Below are 17,459 nucleotides of genomic sequence, written 5' to 3'. Positions count from 1 at the left end.
AAATGAGTTGCCGAATTTGATATTCAAATCTGGTAAAGAATTTCAAATGTCATAAGCACAAGTGTAAGATTCTATTTATCACACAACTATCATCAAACTCGCATTTTAATTTACTGTCTATTATACTGACAACCCAAATGTCACAGAAATTTTTTGCTTTCAATTCTATTGTGACGTCGTTGCTATGTCATGGTTTGAAGAAATTTGAATATTATTTTCTCTTCATAAAAGACACAAAATCCTCTTGGAACAACCTTGATGACAAAACAAGGTCTTTTACCGTCAATATTAACAGTTTCAAAAGATGACATGTTGTTTTGTTTATGTGGCGCATGAATGATTGACCTACCTAATTTGCATAATTATGAACCTCTGCTACAAGTTCATATCGTTTTCCCGAACCCGTGTTATGAACCTGGGAAAAGTCCGGTTGTGTGATAAATAATCTTTGAATTTTTTTTATCAAGAACCACTGATTAGATATATTGATATGCAACCATTTCAATGTAGTGCCGATTCATATTTAACTAGTGTTACTTAATACGGAATCAAAGTTTTACATGAGAATATAAACTTAAAGAAATTTGGAAAAATAATATTTTCAAGAGTAGGTGGGCCACACTGAATCATATCAATATGCAAACATTCTGAATTCAATTTTTTTTCCACGAATGCTGTAGTTAGGGTGGGGGTAAAATCGTGGATTGGATTTTGTATAATACATGAATACAGGGGAAAGAGAAATCTTCATTTTAGTCATTTTGATATTGAGGCATCCCCATGTTGTGTGGGTTCAAGTTTAGTTAAGTCACAACCCCGTGAAGCTAGGTTGGATTTATTTAGTGGTAATATTTGTGTCAGAGTTTGATATTTGTTATGGTATTTAACGTGGGGATGGGCCTCTTGTTTACTTACTTTTCTTATTTAGTGGTAATATTTGTGTCAGAGTTTGATATTTGTTATGGTATTTAACGTGGGGATGGGCCTCTTGTTTACTTACTTTTCTTATTTAGTGGTAATATTTGTGTCAGAGTTTGATATTTGTTATGGTATTTAACGTGGGGATGGGCCTCTTGTTTACTTACTTTTCTTATTTAGTGGTAATATTTGTATCAGAGTTTAATATCTGTTCATGATGATTATGAAAATGTTAAAAGTTCATGATGATTATGAAATTCTACTCAATATATTTTTCTGATAGAGCTTTCCATTAATGGCATAAATTCTTCGATAAATATTTGTTAATTGAACATGGGGGAATAGATCACAGGATGTAAACTGCAGTTCATCCTGTCCCTCTTTTCCGTCTGTCTGACATTTCCATCAGTTAGGCAATGTGTTTGGAGTTTTCTAATCTCTAACGAGAATGAACAAATTGAAAAACTTAATGGATAGTTAAGTGTACAAGCAGGGATGAAAGTCAGTAGAGTTAAATCTTTAGATGAATATATTTGAGATCTTTGCTCCTTATTATTAATTTATGAGGTATTTGACATGTAGGTAACCAGATAAGAAATTACCCCCCACCCACCCCCCATGGCATACTGTAGATGTTGTTATTATTTCACTTTTTAAAAAGAAATATAAATGTGCCATTAAATTTCAATTTAAAGTTAAGAATTACAATTAATATTTAATCCTTTATAAATGCAAATTTTGATCTTTAGAATGTTTTTAAATCTATGAGTTGGTAGGAACTAGGAGCACAAGTATATTATACTTTTTTGTCAACTCAACTCCTCTGAGACCGCTCAACAGAATTTCGTGAAACTCTGTAGTTAATAAGGACACACTACATGTAGAGGTGCATATTCACAGGAAATTCTGATTCAATAATTGTTCAGGCAGTTATGCCACTATTGAACTTAGAATTTCGAGCCCGTCTGTCCTTTTCTTGTCAGCGCACCTCTTCTGAGACTGCTCAACAGAATTTCATGAAACTTTGTAATTAATAAGGACACACTGTTTAGATGTGCATATTCCCAGAAAATTCTGATTCAATAATTTTTGTGGGAGTAATGCCCCTTTTGAACTTAAAAATTCATACTGTTTATAATATAGGAATGAGAGTACCAAACCCCCGCACGCATAACCCAGACGCAGTTTACCCAAGATTGAGCGGAGGTATAAATATCTAGGTGTTGCGTGATTGGCTAATATCAAGAGTGAAATTATTTGGAATTGAAAGAAATATTATAGAGGATCAAATTAATTGTCAGGATGAAAAATTCTCGCACAAAATCGAGAAATGACTGAGGAAATTACCATGGTAGGGGTGTACTTAAAATGAAGGGTGTAATTTACTGCAGATTGCTATGTGTTGTAAAAAAAGTACAAATATGGCCGATAAAAGGCACGGGACCCTATATATTTTTTGTCGTTTTTTATCAACACTTGAAATGAGCTTTGAAATGTTTGCGGTCATTTGTTTAAAACTAATATAGTTAATTAGTGAGAGGGCCAAAGGTTAGCATTGAGGTCTATAGGAAATGAATTGGTACTCTTTTCCCTACAATATGCATGTCTATTAACAATTCAATTTGATCTACTTAAACAAAAAAGTACCCCTTGGGAGATGGGTCATTTGAGAAACATCTGTAATGGTCCTCGCTAGCATTAGTTGATTTGGGTTTGTTTAGGGAATCAGATGTCAGATATTGAGAGTCAATGAGGGTCTCCCATGTGTCCTGTCAGTAGAAGTAAATGTTTATTTGATTTTGGTCATTCATAGGAAACCAAATGGCAGATAAGGAGAGTGTTGAGGAAATACCTTCCCACATAACAAAGGATCTCCCCTCCACCATGTCCCCACACAAACACCTCCAGCTCCTCCTCCAGCAGCGATATCTAAATCAGGCTACTGCCAGTGACCCTAAACAGCTCCAGAGACAGGTGGAGACAGCCACCAGTACCCAGAATCTATTGAGTGTTAGTGAAGGACAGGTAGGTATTCTTTTGTTTTTTGTTTACCCAATATGTTAAAAGCCTCTTGTCTTAAGGCAATATTAGCTGTCAATTGATTGATTTTGGTGTTGGAAATTTTAGTTGTAAAATTGTGATTTACTGTTTCAATGACAGAAAAAAAATAAGGTAAATAAACTTTTGTTAGGTCACCTGAGTTTACTCAGGTGACCTATTGCAATTGGTTGTTGTCCGTCGACGTGCGTTAACAATTTAACATTTTTAACTTCTTGATAACTACCAGTCCAATTCTTTTCATATGTGATATGAAACATCTTTTGGACAAAGGGGACATAAATTGTAAATTTCAGGATTCCTACATCCATGGGGCCCTAGGGGCGAGGCAAAAACTGCCCAAAATTGACCAATTTTCAAAAATGTTCTTCTCAAGAACCACACACGTGTAAAGAAAAACTAGATGCATAGTGATGTAGAACAGGAAGGCCTCTACCATAATTGTAAATTTCATGATCCCTGGGATAGGGGTTCTGACCCCAGGGCGGAGCCAAGCTTGGTATATAGTGTTTATGTATAAAATATTCAAATAACATCTTCTTTAGTGCTGTTGATACTAAATTGAAACTAAATAGATATTTAGAAAGAGCAGGTAGTCCTTTACCAAAATTGTAAATTTGATGATCCTCAGGGTAGGGGTTCTGACCCCAGGATGGGGCCAAACTTAGTATACAGTATTTATCTGTATGTTTGCTGATACTGTATAAAATCAAAATTCATACTTATGAATAGCAGAAAAGGATGTACAAAAAATGATAATTTTACAACCCAGGGTTTTGGCTCTAGGATGGGTCCAAATTAGTCATATCTTTTAATTGTGTCGCCTGCGTTACGCAGTGGCGACATATAGGGATCACTATCCGTCGTCCTGCGTCGTCGTCTGGCGTCATCGTCTGGCGTCGTCGTCGTCACAAAAAATTTCTGTCACAGTTTTCTCAAGAACCACATGGGGCAACTCCCTGATATTTGGCACAGAGCATCACTGTGGCCAACTGTATTGTGTAAGACATTTTCGAATCTGTCGCTTATCAACTTCCTGTTTGCCGGGACTTAGAATTTTTTACAGCAAAAAAATTTCTGTCACAGTTTTCTCAAGAACCACATGGGGCAACTCCCTGATATTTGGCACAGAGCATCACTGTGGCCAACTGTATTGTGTAAGACATTTTCGAATCTGTCGCTTATCAACTTCCTGTTTAGTGACAAAAACCATTTCAATAATTTACTTTTTCAACATTATACGTGATATATTACATATAGAATGAACTAGCAGGTGACACATGTCTTCCGGGGAAGACTTAATACTGCGTGTTTTAATGTTAATACACCTATTATATTATTTAAAGCCTTTCATCAGTGCATGCACTTTTGAGGGCATTGAAGTTTTAAGAACTACTGTGAGTAGTGATACTTTTTCACTAGTATTCAGGTGACCGATAAGGCCTGTGGGCCTCTTGTTAAGAAAATCTATTCAGAGGCTCTTAATGAAGCAAAATTACATTACTGTCCTCCTATACAAAAATTTATTTCTATATACTGGTAATGCTATATTGTATTCAATAAAATCAAAATCTTTATTTCGATAAAATATAGTCGCTGTCATGTCCTATTGTCTGTCCAAGCTCATATCTTCTAAATCTTTCATCAGAAGTTCATCATGATTGACTTTTGGACCAAAGTCAACAATATTTCAACAGTTATTGATCATTTGGACCAAGGTCCCTCAAGGTCATTTTTGGAAAGGTCAGGGTCACTCAAGACATATACTTTAAATGAGGAAGAAGTGCATTACTTCAACATTTAATTACATGTTTTATGTGATTCATGACGAATGATGTTCATTTTATTTTGTTCATCTACATTCCATGGAGGCAGTACAGTGTACCACAAAAGCAGCATTCCTGTTGTTTATGTCCTTGAAAATAAGTAAATAAGTAGACAGAGCAAATATTCTTAGCATTATATTTACAATTAAGCATTTCAATATTTGTAAATGATGGGATAATTCAAGAATTAAGGATAGGCAGTACCCTGATCATTTGATTGAAAAACTTAATGTCGTAATGGTGGTTGTCTATGACACTGTAACCTGTTAAAGGCCGGCAATTGGGTATAAAAGCAGCCAATCAGTGAAAATGGTGGAATATATGAATTTTCTGGTCACATTCAGGTTGCAGCACTTATTTTGCAAAAATAAAGATTAAGCTGTTGTACTGAAATTTTAAAATGGGTATGCTTGTTCCCTTCATAACTGTGCATATATTGGCCATATCTATTTTAGATATAAATTCTCATGAAGTTTTAATTTTGGCCTAAAAAATCTGAAGCAGGGCTAAATTTGTATTTCAAACTAGAGATTGGCAGTTTGTGGGTGTGATTATCTTTTGTTATTGTTTACACCGGATGTTGACTCACATATTGCACGAGCATGCTTGTCTAGTTCTAGATAAGGGGGATTGCACCAAAGGAAACATGTAATCAAATCACTGTATAACGTGGAAAAAAAGTACTTACTCATATATCATTGGTAAATCCAGATTTTATTTTTTAATTATATATAATCACATTCCTTTAAAAAAAATTGTAAACTTTATAAAAATAACTCATTAGGACTGATCACTGTTTCAGAGTTTTGCAGGATTGCTGGTACCTTTTCTAGAATAATGTCAAGCATGATGTTTGTCTGATTAAGCAACAATCTCCTAGACCAGTTGTGTAACTCCCATTGTCTCTCACCAATGATGACAAATGTCCAATTGATCAACCATCACTTTAGAATTACTCTCAATCTGGACTCTTATGTGTGAACATTACAATGTCAAAAGAGACAATCACAGATAGTAGGTCTCCAAATATCATAATGGACAAAGTGTTTCTTAATAATCCTTCAATGCACATGTCCTCCATTGCACAGCTACAATTTCCCCCCAAATTCTTCTCATAATTGAAAGGTACCAAGAGGAAAATCATAAGTATTATTATATCATATATACCAATATTTTGTGTATATTATCGAAAAACTATGTGTTTTAAAAGACATGGATAAAACAATGATGAATTCATTTTGTAATTCCTAGGGTGAAGTTTTGTTAAAGTAAAAACCTATCCTTTCAGTGCCTCACAGATCCAGCAGAGTGGTAGAAAAATGCGGGAAAACTTTAGTTTATTTTGATAAATCATGCCAGTCTCCGTGTTCAAAATATCGTCTGCTACAGAGCACGTGTAGAGTCAAGCATCAAACTGCTGCTTATTCTGATAACACTGCTAAGCCCTGCCCTCTTGCCATATATGCTTAATTGCTGTAGGGGTGTAAATTTTTCTAGGTTACTCCCGGCCTTTATACTATGTTATGTCTCGTAGTAGGCTGACATTATAGCTGTGAAGTCACAGTGATAAGGCTCTCAACTGGAGCCAATGAGAAAAGCTCCAAGGCATGATTTTTAAACACACATCCCCCCCCCCCCCCCCCTTGAAAAAAGGAGGACATATTATTTTGCACCTGTCAATTGGTAGAACAAGTCTCGTACGCTCAATATTTAAAGAACCATTTGCTAGACAGTTACCAAAGTTGGGATAGTGGTAGCCCCTAGATAGTAGATGACCCCTATTGATTTTAAGGTCAAGGGTCAGTCAGTTGGTTTGTAGAACAAGTCTTGTCTGCACATTATTTACAGAATTACCTAATTTGGTACAGTGGTTGCCCCATGAGAGTAAATGACTCCTATTGATTTTCAGGTCATATGGTCAAGGGTCAAACTTGACATAGTATGATATTGTGTTCTCAATATTTTAAGAACGTTTGCATGACATACAACACACTGGTTTCTCATGCCCCTATTGATATTTAGGTCACAGGGTCAAGGGTTAAGATAGACATGATTAGATATATTGTCTTCTCAATATCTTGAGAACCCTCTGCTTGACAAACATAAAACATGCTACACAGGTTTTTCCTAGGAATTGAATGACACCTATTGATTTTAAGGTCAAGGGTCAAACTGAACACAGTAAAGATATTATCTTCTCAATATCATGAGAACCATCTGCTTGACAGATATAAAACAAAGTACACTGTTCCTAAGAAAAAAAATATCCCCCTGTTGATTTTGAGGTCAAAGGTCAATTGTCAACCTGGACAAAGTAAGATAGTATCTGCTCGATATCTTGAGAACCCTTTGCTTGACAAACATCAAACTTTGAACATTAGTTCTGCCTAAAGAGTAGATGACTCCTATTGATTTTGAGGTCAAAAGTCAATGGTCAAACTATTCTGGATATAAATTATAGTCCGTTCTATGTCTAAAGAATCCTTCGCTTTACAGTTTTCGAACTTGGTACAATAGTTGCCCCTAGAGAGTAGATAACTCCTATTGATTTTCAGGTCTAAGGTCAAGGGCCAGTCTGTCTGTAGACCAAGTCTTCTCCACTCAATATCTAAAGAACTCTTTGCTTGTCAGTTACCAAACTTGGTATACTGGTTGACCTTAGAGAGTAGATGATCCTTATTGATTTTCAGGTTACAAGTTTAAAGGTCAGTGATCAAACTGGTCATAGTAAGATATCTGATTAATATCTTGAGAAAGCTTTGCTTGACAGACATCAAACTTGGTACACTGGTTTCTCCTTTGAGATAGATGTCCCCTATTGATTTTGAGGTCAAAGGTCAAGGAAAAAGTCCCTTATTTCAACAGTTTTTGAACAAGTATTGTCATATGTCACACTAATAAGTAACAGGCATATGGCTTTCATTGAAAGGTCATTTTGGAAAGGTGAGGGTCACTCAGAATGTATGCCTTGTATATAAAATCTTCATTCAACAGTATTTATTTCAACAGTTTTTGAACAGGTATTGATCATATATCACAAAAATAAGTAATAGGAATACATGACTTTCAGACAAAGATCACTCAAGGTTATTTTGTAAAGATCAAGGTCACTCAACATATACCTTATATATTAAAAAAAACTTCATTTCAAGAGTATTTCAACAGTTATTGATCATTGTTTCATTCGTCATATGAAGTAGTTCATTGTTTAGATGCAGTTCGGGAAACATCCATTAGTTTTATTGATATTCTTGTTTTCTTGATGTTTGAAAAAAAATACAGGTTGTTGAACTTAGTCATTTTGGGTAATATTTTACACACAGAACTCTTGGTTTGCCTATCTACCTCCTGTTGTTAAGCTAAGTCCTTTTATTCATATGATGTGAAAGAAAGAATGCCACAGCTTAATGATGGTTGATACTACCTTAGTTCTACAACTCACGGCTTCAGAAAACACCTTGCATAAGCTTGCGACAGGTGTATTACAATCGTGACTACTCAGCTATTTCTGTAACCACAAATAAACCTCATGTGTAGATCGACACCATCAGAGTCGGTTACTGAGTGTACTGAAATGTAACTATGACATCACAGATGTACGTTACAATATGAAACATGAGCTTTGAGGATAAAACAAAATTATCTAAGATATCACACATATCTAAGGTATTTTACTACTATCAATTTCCACTTATATGTTTATGTATTAGAGTGAATATGATGTTAATGATACCAAAACTGAATCTGTGATGAGAATTAATCTTACTTCTAAATAACACACTATACAGGGTTTCGGTTCTAGCCTTTTGCACGCTTCCGGCGAATAAATGCATCGATTTGGTGCAATCTTTGCATTGATCCATGTTGAGTTTCTTCCTGGTTACGGAAAAGGATGAGCGTGATCTGTTTAGGGTGTATTATATATCATTTCTGGTACTCTTGTTCACTATGGAGTAAATCAAATACATTAAAGAATACAAATGAAGCTGGGACTTGGTTTGGCCTGTACGGATATCGGTATTCTGGAATTCTATATCTGTACTTGCAGGCAGTGATGTCATTCAGAGGTGGAGCAGACAGTGTGTCCTCAACATCACAGATTCCCGTGATGCAGAGTGGCCTGCAATATCCTATTCTTGTTGATGAACAGAAATCTCCGGTATTGTGCTTTATAATTCCCTTTCATAACCACAGACAATGTTTTATTTATACGTTTCCCTACTTGGATTTCATGACACTATTTAAAGGGACTGATTCACGATTTTTGGAAAAAAAATATTTTGCATTTTTGACGTTAAACATTAAAAATATAATTAATTTATTGCTGACAGCCGAAATTTTGACTATCTGAATACAAGAATAAAAGCAAACCAGTGATATATTAATTTTGTAATATAAAGCATCTTCATTTTGCATAGTCACAAATTTTAACTTTTAGATGACACATTTTAGCCAAAGAATGCTTGAAATGTAAAAGATATAATAAACTTAGATCGATATCCATTTCTTTTGAAAATTTCGTAAACAATAACATACCGCAATTTTTGTATGAAATTTTTTAAAACACATTCAACAGTAGATTTCGATCATTAAAAGTGAAAAACAAAATTTTGGGGAAAATCGTGAATCAATCCCATTAACATGTACAATGTAGATTTTTTCAACATTTTAATTCTGGGATCCCATGGTTTGTGTCCCAGATCTCAGGGAGGGGGACCCATGTTGTATGTTGAAGATCCCTCGGATCAGGTTCCATGGTGTATGTTGTAGGTCCCATGGTGTGTTTGGGATCCCAAGGAGGGGTACCATGGTGTGTGCCAGAGGTCCAAGGGAGGGGTTACGTGTGTTAGAGACCCCAAAAAAAGGGGTCCCACTGTGTGTTTGAGATGCTAGGGAGGGAGTCCCATAGTGTGTGTTAGAGATCCCAAGGAGGGGGATCCCATGGTGTGTGGGATCCCAAAGAGGAGGGGGTCCATAGTGTGATGGAGATGCTAAAGAGGGAGTCCCATGATGTGTGTTAAGGATCCCAAGGAGGAGATCCCATGGTATGTGTTGAAGATTGGAGGGAGGGGTCATATGATGTGTGTTTGAGATCGCAGGGAGGGACTCTTTGTTGCTGATCATGTTCTATACTTTTAAACATCTACCACCAAACTTGGTACAAACATGTAATTATAATGAATACCAAAATTTCTTCTCTACATTGGATGGGCTCTGTAAAGGAAATGTTTAATCCTCAACACTAGTGTAAATGAATGCGTGTAGTGAATGTATTATATACATCACATTAATTGATAGCTACCTAGTAACTCTTCATACTATTCACTGAATATCTTTGGTTGAGTTGTTGCATGATATTCAGGTAGTTCTTTTAAGGTTTATGTTCCGATTGTAAGTACACTTAATTTTTATTTTGCACAGAGCCAGAATTCACAGCTATTCCTAACCCCCATACAGAAACAGCTCCATGAACAGCTGAGAGAAAAATCAAAAAAATTACAGCAGGCCATTTTACAACAACAGGAGGAACTCCAGCAAATCACCAGACAACTGGCAATGACACAGCAAGGGATTCTCCCGCTCCCTGATGTTCCCAACCCAGGTAATGCACACCTGTCCCTACAGTGAATAGATAAGAAATGCCCACTTGTCTCTACAGTGAATAGATAAGAAATACCCACCTGTCCCTACAGTGAATAGATAAGAAATACCCACCTGTCCCTACAGTGAATAGATAAGAAATACCCACCTGTCCCTACAGTGAATAGATAAGAAATACCCACCTGTCCCTACAGTGAATAGATAAGAAATACCCACCTGTCCCTACAGTGAATAGATAAATACCCACCTGTCCCTACAGTGAATAGATAAATGCCCACTTGTCCCTACGGTGAATAGATAAGAAATGCCTACCTGTTCCTGTAGTGTTTAGTTAGTGTTTACCTGTTCCAAGCATTGTCTGTGAGATAACCAAAGATTAGTACTGTAGATATATAATTTCAAATGTCGTGTTCAAAACCTATTGATATTGTTCAGAGGTAAAGGTATTTTGATATGTCATTTAAAATATGTCCTTTGTTTCTTATTACTTTTTAAATCCTGCATATTAGATAGTGTATGACAATTGTGCTTATTACTTTTATGGACTGCAGGAACACCTGTGCTTATGACTCTACCAGCAGGAGCCACTGTGATAAACACTGCCCCTGTAAACACAACAGGATTCCCGATGCAGACATCAGTAACACCAGCCCTGCCCAAGGAGCAGCAGCAGTACATTCCTTTCCAACTGATGTCTCATGACTCGGAGACTGTCTTCTCTTACACCTCAGACTGACATCTCATTCATTTTTACCTGACATACCAAGTGTATTATTTGTTAAGACTCCTCAAACTGGAGACAGTGCCATTGTATTCCTACTTGTTTTATTAGTGTATTAAGCCTGTATAGACAATTTACTGCAGAACTTGGGTGGTAGAAATTGTATCAATTATAGTTCACATTAGCTGAAAGCAAAAGTGAGTTTTCTGATTGAAATTTGTCCATTGTCTGTCTGTCTTTTCACTTTTCACATTTTCAGGTTTTTTTTTCAAGAAACAACTTTAACTAAACTTGTTATGTAAAAGAAATTCAAAATTTTTGAAGGACCAATCCCCATTCCAAAGGGAGAAACTTAACAAATAGTAAAACTAAGATGGGATGCTTAAAGAATCTTCTCAAGAAGAACTGGACCAGAAATTCTGAAACCTGCAAGGAAGCTTCCTTTTATGATGAAGATGCAAATTTGTTCACACCACAACCTATATACTAAGTGTTTTCACAATTCAGTTATGAAGCCATTGCATGTATGTACTTCAAGCAGAATTCGTATTTTTTAGCTGTCTGCCCCTTTTATGACTTGATTTGTGCACCGAATGTGCCTTTTCAGGGTTAGCACCTTGCCCTTACTAAATCCAACTAGGAACACTGCTCAATAACCACAAGTCTACAAATTGTCATATTTGCAATTAGAATCATGTACAAGTTTGTACAATGGCAGGAGCCACAAATGGAACTTTTTAAGTTCTAAAAGGATGCATGGATATAGAGATTTTGTTTGAAAATCTCGAGAGAACCACATGGGCACTGCTGTTTGTCAAATTCATCAGCAAACATCTTGATGTAGATACATGTTTATTTGCACCATGATCCCCAAAACAAGCTACAATAAGGATGTAAAGATAAATGAGCAAGGTGACTCAGGTTTTGTGTTGTGCCCCTTAACATTGACTTCTGATAAAAAAAAATTAATTTTATTGTTGAACTCACACTCTTAAACTGTTCCTTGCAAATAGCAAGATTTTACTTGAGGAACATCAGAAAGAAACTCTTTTGCCAAGCTTCCTTTTGCCCCCTTTCACTCTCTCCTTTTAACACTGATGTGGGGATAGCATTTCAGCAAATACTGACTTAATGGTTGCCAGACAAATTAATGTTTTTACCTTACAGGTATTGATGATAAGAATTACATGCAGAGTTTTTAACTCACCTGAGCCAAAGGGGAGATAATCACAAAAATGCTAAATTATTTTAGAATCTTCTTCTCAAGAACCACTGAGCAAGAAAAGCTGAAATTTACATTAAAGCTTCCTGTCAAAGTGAAGATTCAAGTTCGTAAAAAGCATGACCCTTGAGGTTAGGAAGGGGCCACAACAGGGGATTAAAGTTTACATGCAAATGTATAGGGAACTGAACTTGGCACCTAAGCATCCTTAGATGAAATTTGTTAATATGAAAAGCCATGATAATTGATGAATTTGTAGTCAAATTTAACAGTTAAGTTTCATAATTAATGAATTTTTAGTCGTTAACTTTGAAAAGATTTTTCTAAACCAAGCTGCTTGTATAATGATAGTTTTGGTCAAGCTTGTTTATTGCTAGGAACTGCTTCTCAGGTGAGCAATGTTGCACGTAGGCCTCTTGTTATAGGGGGGAGGGGGTTAAAGCAAACTTTTAGACTTAGACTTAAAGATCTTCTTATTCCATATTGTACATGTCTCATTTAGTAGCAATTTTTGTTTGATTATCATCACATAGAACTTTGATGTTAAAAAATTGGAAGTCCCACTAGATTTTGTCATTTGTACACAAACCTTATGTAGTTATCTTTGTTATATGTACATTCCTTATTTTTTCCTTAAAAGCTATGTGTTTATACATGTAGTTTATAGCTCACCTGAACTGATAGCTCAAGTGAGCTCTTCTGATCACCTGTTATCCATCATCTGTCTCTCTGTCTGTTTGTAAACTTTTCATACTTTCAACTTCTCCAGAACCACTGGGCCAATTTGAAGCAAATTTGGTACAAATCATCCATAGGTGAAGGGGATTCATGTTTGTTCAAATGGAAGGACCATGCCCCTTTCAAAGGTGAGATAATCACAAAAATGCAACAACAAAAATAAGGTAGGGTCATTTAAAAACCTTCTCAAGAACCACTGAGACAGAAAAGCTTAAATTTACATGAAGGCTTCTTGACATAGTGAAGATTCAAGTTTGTAAAATCATGACCCCTGGAGGTAGGGTGGTGCCACAATAGGGGATCAAATTTTTTACATGCGAATATATATGGAAAATCTTTAAAAGTCTTCTTCTGAAGAACCACGCGGCCATAAGAGTAGAGATTTACCTGAAAGCTTCCTGGCATAAAGTAGATTCAAGTTTATTTAGATCATGGTCCCCGGAGGTAGGATGGGGCCACAATAGGGGATCAAAGTTTTACATAGAAACATATAGGGGAAATCTTTAAATCTTCTTCTCAAGAACCACCAAGTCAGAAAAGTTTACATTTGCATGAAAGCTTCCTGACATAGTGCAGATTTAAGTTTGTTAAAACCATGGTCCCAAGGGATAGGATGGGGCCACTATAGGGGATCAAAGTTTTACATACAAATATATAGGTGAAAATCTGTAAAATTCTTCTTTTCAAGAACCATTAATAGGCCAGAAAAGTTTACATTTACATGAAAACTTCCTGACATAGTGCAGATTCAAGTTTGTAAAAATGGCCCAGGGCGGTAGGCTGGGGCCACAATAAGGATCAAAGTTTTACATGCGAATATGTAGGGAAAATCTTTGAATATGGGCCAAGGTGACTCAAGTGAACAATGTGACCCATGGGCCTCTTGTTTTCTGTTTTAATGATACAAAACTACTATTCATTACCATATTTCCATTGCTCAGTTTTGTACATGACAATCACATGACCATCAGGAAGCAAGTTGCTGTTTGATATTATTTAAAAGATATGTACGGTGTATTGTATATAAACAGACAATTATGTAATATTTTTAAAATAGTTTTTGGATTTTCTGATCTTAAAGCTCATGGAGTTTCTTATTGAAGTTTTGTCCATTGTCAACAAACCTTTTTGCATTTTCAACACCCTTCCATAAACCAATGAATTAATTTCAACCAATAAAACAATCTCAAGTAAAGGAAATTCAAATGTGTTCATCAAAAGGACTACCTTTCTAAGGGAAGGTAAACAAAAATTAGGGAAATAGAGTTCAATCTAAAGGTACATACACTCCCATAGATAGATGTTAGATTTTAGTAAAGATATCAATACTATGGTATTCTATGAATAAAATGAAACCAAAAAAAAAAAAGCATACAAAAAGCTCTGGTTGTACAGATATAAATGAAAATAGTTTTAAAATACAGCCTGTATTTTTAAACACTTTCTTTCTGAAACGAGGTGCTAGGAAGTGCTAACCGTGTGATTATTAGCGTGCTAGGAAGTGCTAACCGTGTGGTTATTAGCGTGCTATGTGCTATTCTCTTGCAACTCTTGGATCTCTATAACTACCCTTTAGTGTTTCACACATGGTCTAGCATAATGAATTCATTCTGGTAGGTCCTTATTCTTGTATCTACAGCTGATGAACTCGACGTCAAAACTTACTGACGCCATGTTTTCTTTCCGACCACATGAAGGAGGCACTAGCAATGCATACATTGTACAAATAAGGCCAACCAAAGATGTCCAAGAGTTAAATTAAGGCAAGAGTGAACATAAAAATTCTGACCTATTTCCTTTAAATTTGGGATGAAATCAAATAGTTTTCATTGCATAAGTTATTGTATACCTCTATTATAGATACATTAACCATGTTAGTTTAGAAAAACAGTTTTTGATTATTAGTACATAGTAAAAAGAGCAGGGGATTTTTTTTTAGGTGTTGTGGCCCTTTGGCCTCTTGTACAACTAAATACTTTTATCTTATCATGTTTGTACTGATGCATTTATAATAACCAGTTGATGTAAAAAAAAAAAAAAGAAAAAAAAAAAAAGAAGCAACTATTGCCCACACCATTTACATAAAATTCTCTAAGATTGTTATTTTGTTATTATCTTGTTTTGACACCAAGTAAATGCAGGGCCGTAAATTACATGGAGGCGGAGGAGGCAGCTGCCTCCTCCAACTTTTGAGCCAAAAAAAATTAAAATTTAAAGTTCATTAGAATTTATGTTGTTTCCAATAACTAAGAACATGATACCTCCCTTAAAAAGCATTCCAAATCTTTCTTTTAGAATGAGTTAGTCAAGTAACATCTTAGAAGGCCCTAGAATCAAGGATTTTACACGAAACGTGTTCAGTGTGCTCAAAATGGGCGGCCCCCAGACCCCCGCCTAATTTCCTGCCTCCTCCAAATTGAAGGTTAATTTACGGCCCTGAAATGGCATCTTTGTGTAGTCAGATTCTTGGATGTGTTCTGTTTTGAATACAGCTTGTAACTCTTACCACATACATGTATATTGTGAAGATAGGGTTGAAATGTCATAGATTTATATTTGCAAATCAAATTTGATGCTAAAACTTTCAAAGAATTATTTTTAAGTTAAAAAGTAGTTTTGCAAATGCAATTTAACCCCAAAATAAAAAGTTATATGCAGCAAAATAGCCAGATTTACAGTACTTCATAAGTTATTATTCTTTAGTCTCAAAACATCAAGAGTGTAAAGAGTATAGTTGGTACCAAAATTGAAAGAGGAAAATATAAAATGTGGTATATTTTGAAAGTTGTTCATTGTCTAAGCACAAGGGTTTAGGCTCCAGAGAAGTATTTTGAGCATAGTTCAAATGTATTATTTAAAAATCTTCTACTTTACTCCTGAGCATCTAACTGATTAGATGTAATAATGTAGCTATTTTTAACTTTCTGACCCCCCCCCCCCCCCCTGCAAAAAAAAAAAATGCCATAGTGTTATTGAATCTACTAATACTAATCACTTGATGGCCCTGGGTGAGGGCTTCAGGGCGAAAATGTATGAAGTCCTTTAAAAATCTTCTTTAATCTTTTGTATATTTAACAGACAAATTGGATACACCAGTAAAGATGACCGACAGTGATGGATCCATGATTATTTTAAGGGGGGGGGGGTGGGGTAGTCTGGGGACTCATGGGGTTTTAGGTTACTTTTAAGGGTTATTCTTACTATACTTTATACTTAATAAGATAAATAAGTAACAAAATGTTATCTTTATGCACCTGTTTGTATGTACATGTATAATGTGAAATGTTATAGTTTTGCTGTTTTTCTACTTTTGTTTATTTTTTGGTCTGCTAAAATTGTGGAATTCATGCTCCCTTGTTTTTGGACTTGTGGTCCAATCTGAGGCCAAATGGAATTCATATTCTGAAAATGCATGAAATTGTGAGAATATTTTTTTCACATTGTGCAATGAAAATGTGTAGAAAGATTTTCATGCAACATCATTTACAAGTTCTTTAACTGTATAATGAATACAGCAGGGTGGGCCCTGTGAGTCACATGGTGCAGAAAAAACACAATTTGTAAGAGGCAGTTGTGTTCCATATTTTTGGAGAGTTCTTGAGGAGTAAAATCAAACAATGACCCCAGTTAGTATCATCACAACTAATCACAAAAAATCATTACGGATGATTGACCTACCTGCTGTACTGCCAGCAAGTATTGCAGTTGATTTTTTTATTTCTTGTTTTGTGCTCGCATTACTGTTACAGCTCATAAATTTCCTGTTTTTATGTGTACATTGCATGTATAAAGTGATGAAGAGGAGAGGGAAGTCTCCCCTGATCAACGAATCATGTGTCTGTTGAGTGATTTTTAATGTTATATGGTGCAATAGTGCATTTGAAGGATAGATGATATATATTTCATATTGAATATCTAACATGAATGATAAATATATATATATTGATGTTGATTACTTTGTTGTTGATATTAAATGCAGCTGTGGTGTTGTTGTTGTTTGGATATGGTATTTCGTACATTTCTGATTCGAAGTCGGAGAATGCAGATTACACATATTACAAGATGAAACATGAATATGCAGATTCCAGGCTTGGATTTCTTGAAAAAAAATCTAAAACTTAAGTTTCAGTTTTGGTTTATTTTAGCTGTCAAAATTTTAGTAAAATCTCAGGTTTCAAATTTGGACTAAGTTTCTTGAGAGAAATCCAAGCCTGGTTGAAATGTAAAAGATGTTGAGACTCAGCCACTTTCACTAATATGTTACCATGCACAAAGATGTGGGTTATTCCTATTGATTTATATAAATAGAATGTTCAGAAATCATTATATCCTTTTCCATTCTTACACAAAGAATATAGGCTCCTACTCGTTATGA

At 35.4% G+C, this 17,459-nt stretch overlaps 1 protein-coding gene across 5 annotated transcripts in view; it reads left to right on the top strand.

The window, feature by feature from the left end:
• The window catches only part of LOC125667312 (circadian locomoter output cycles protein kaput-like), a 51,875-nt gene extending 34,802 nt beyond the window's left edge, over window positions 1–17,073 (top strand). For 3 of the 5 annotated variants that reach the window (XM_048900752.2, XM_048900753.2, XM_056155901.1), the window contains 4 exons: window positions 2,732–2,943; window positions 8,851–8,961; window positions 10,224–10,404; window positions 10,955–17,073. In XM_048900752.2, the coding sequence (XP_048756709.1) occupies window positions 2,732–2,943; window positions 8,851–8,961; window positions 10,224–10,404; window positions 10,955–11,139 (689 nt within the window). In that variant the 3' untranslated portion in view covers window positions 11,140–17,073. The remainder of the gene's footprint in view (window positions 1–2,731; window positions 2,944–8,850; window positions 8,962–10,223; window positions 10,405–10,954) is intronic. The other 2 variants (XR_007367127.2, XR_007367126.2) reach the window with 2 other exon arrangements.
• The last annotated feature ends 386 nt before the right edge of the window (window positions 17,074–17,459 follow it).

This window comes from Ostrea edulis, chromosome 2, assembly GCF_947568905.1.
Source record: "Ostrea edulis chromosome 2, xbOstEdul1.1, whole genome shotgun sequence".
In the NCBI taxonomy this organism is placed as follows: domain Eukaryota; kingdom Metazoa; phylum Mollusca; class Bivalvia; order Ostreida; family Ostreidae; genus Ostrea; species Ostrea edulis.
The sequence above is the reverse complement of the archived record's forward strand: the minus strand, read 5'-3'. Positions and strand labels throughout refer to the sequence as shown.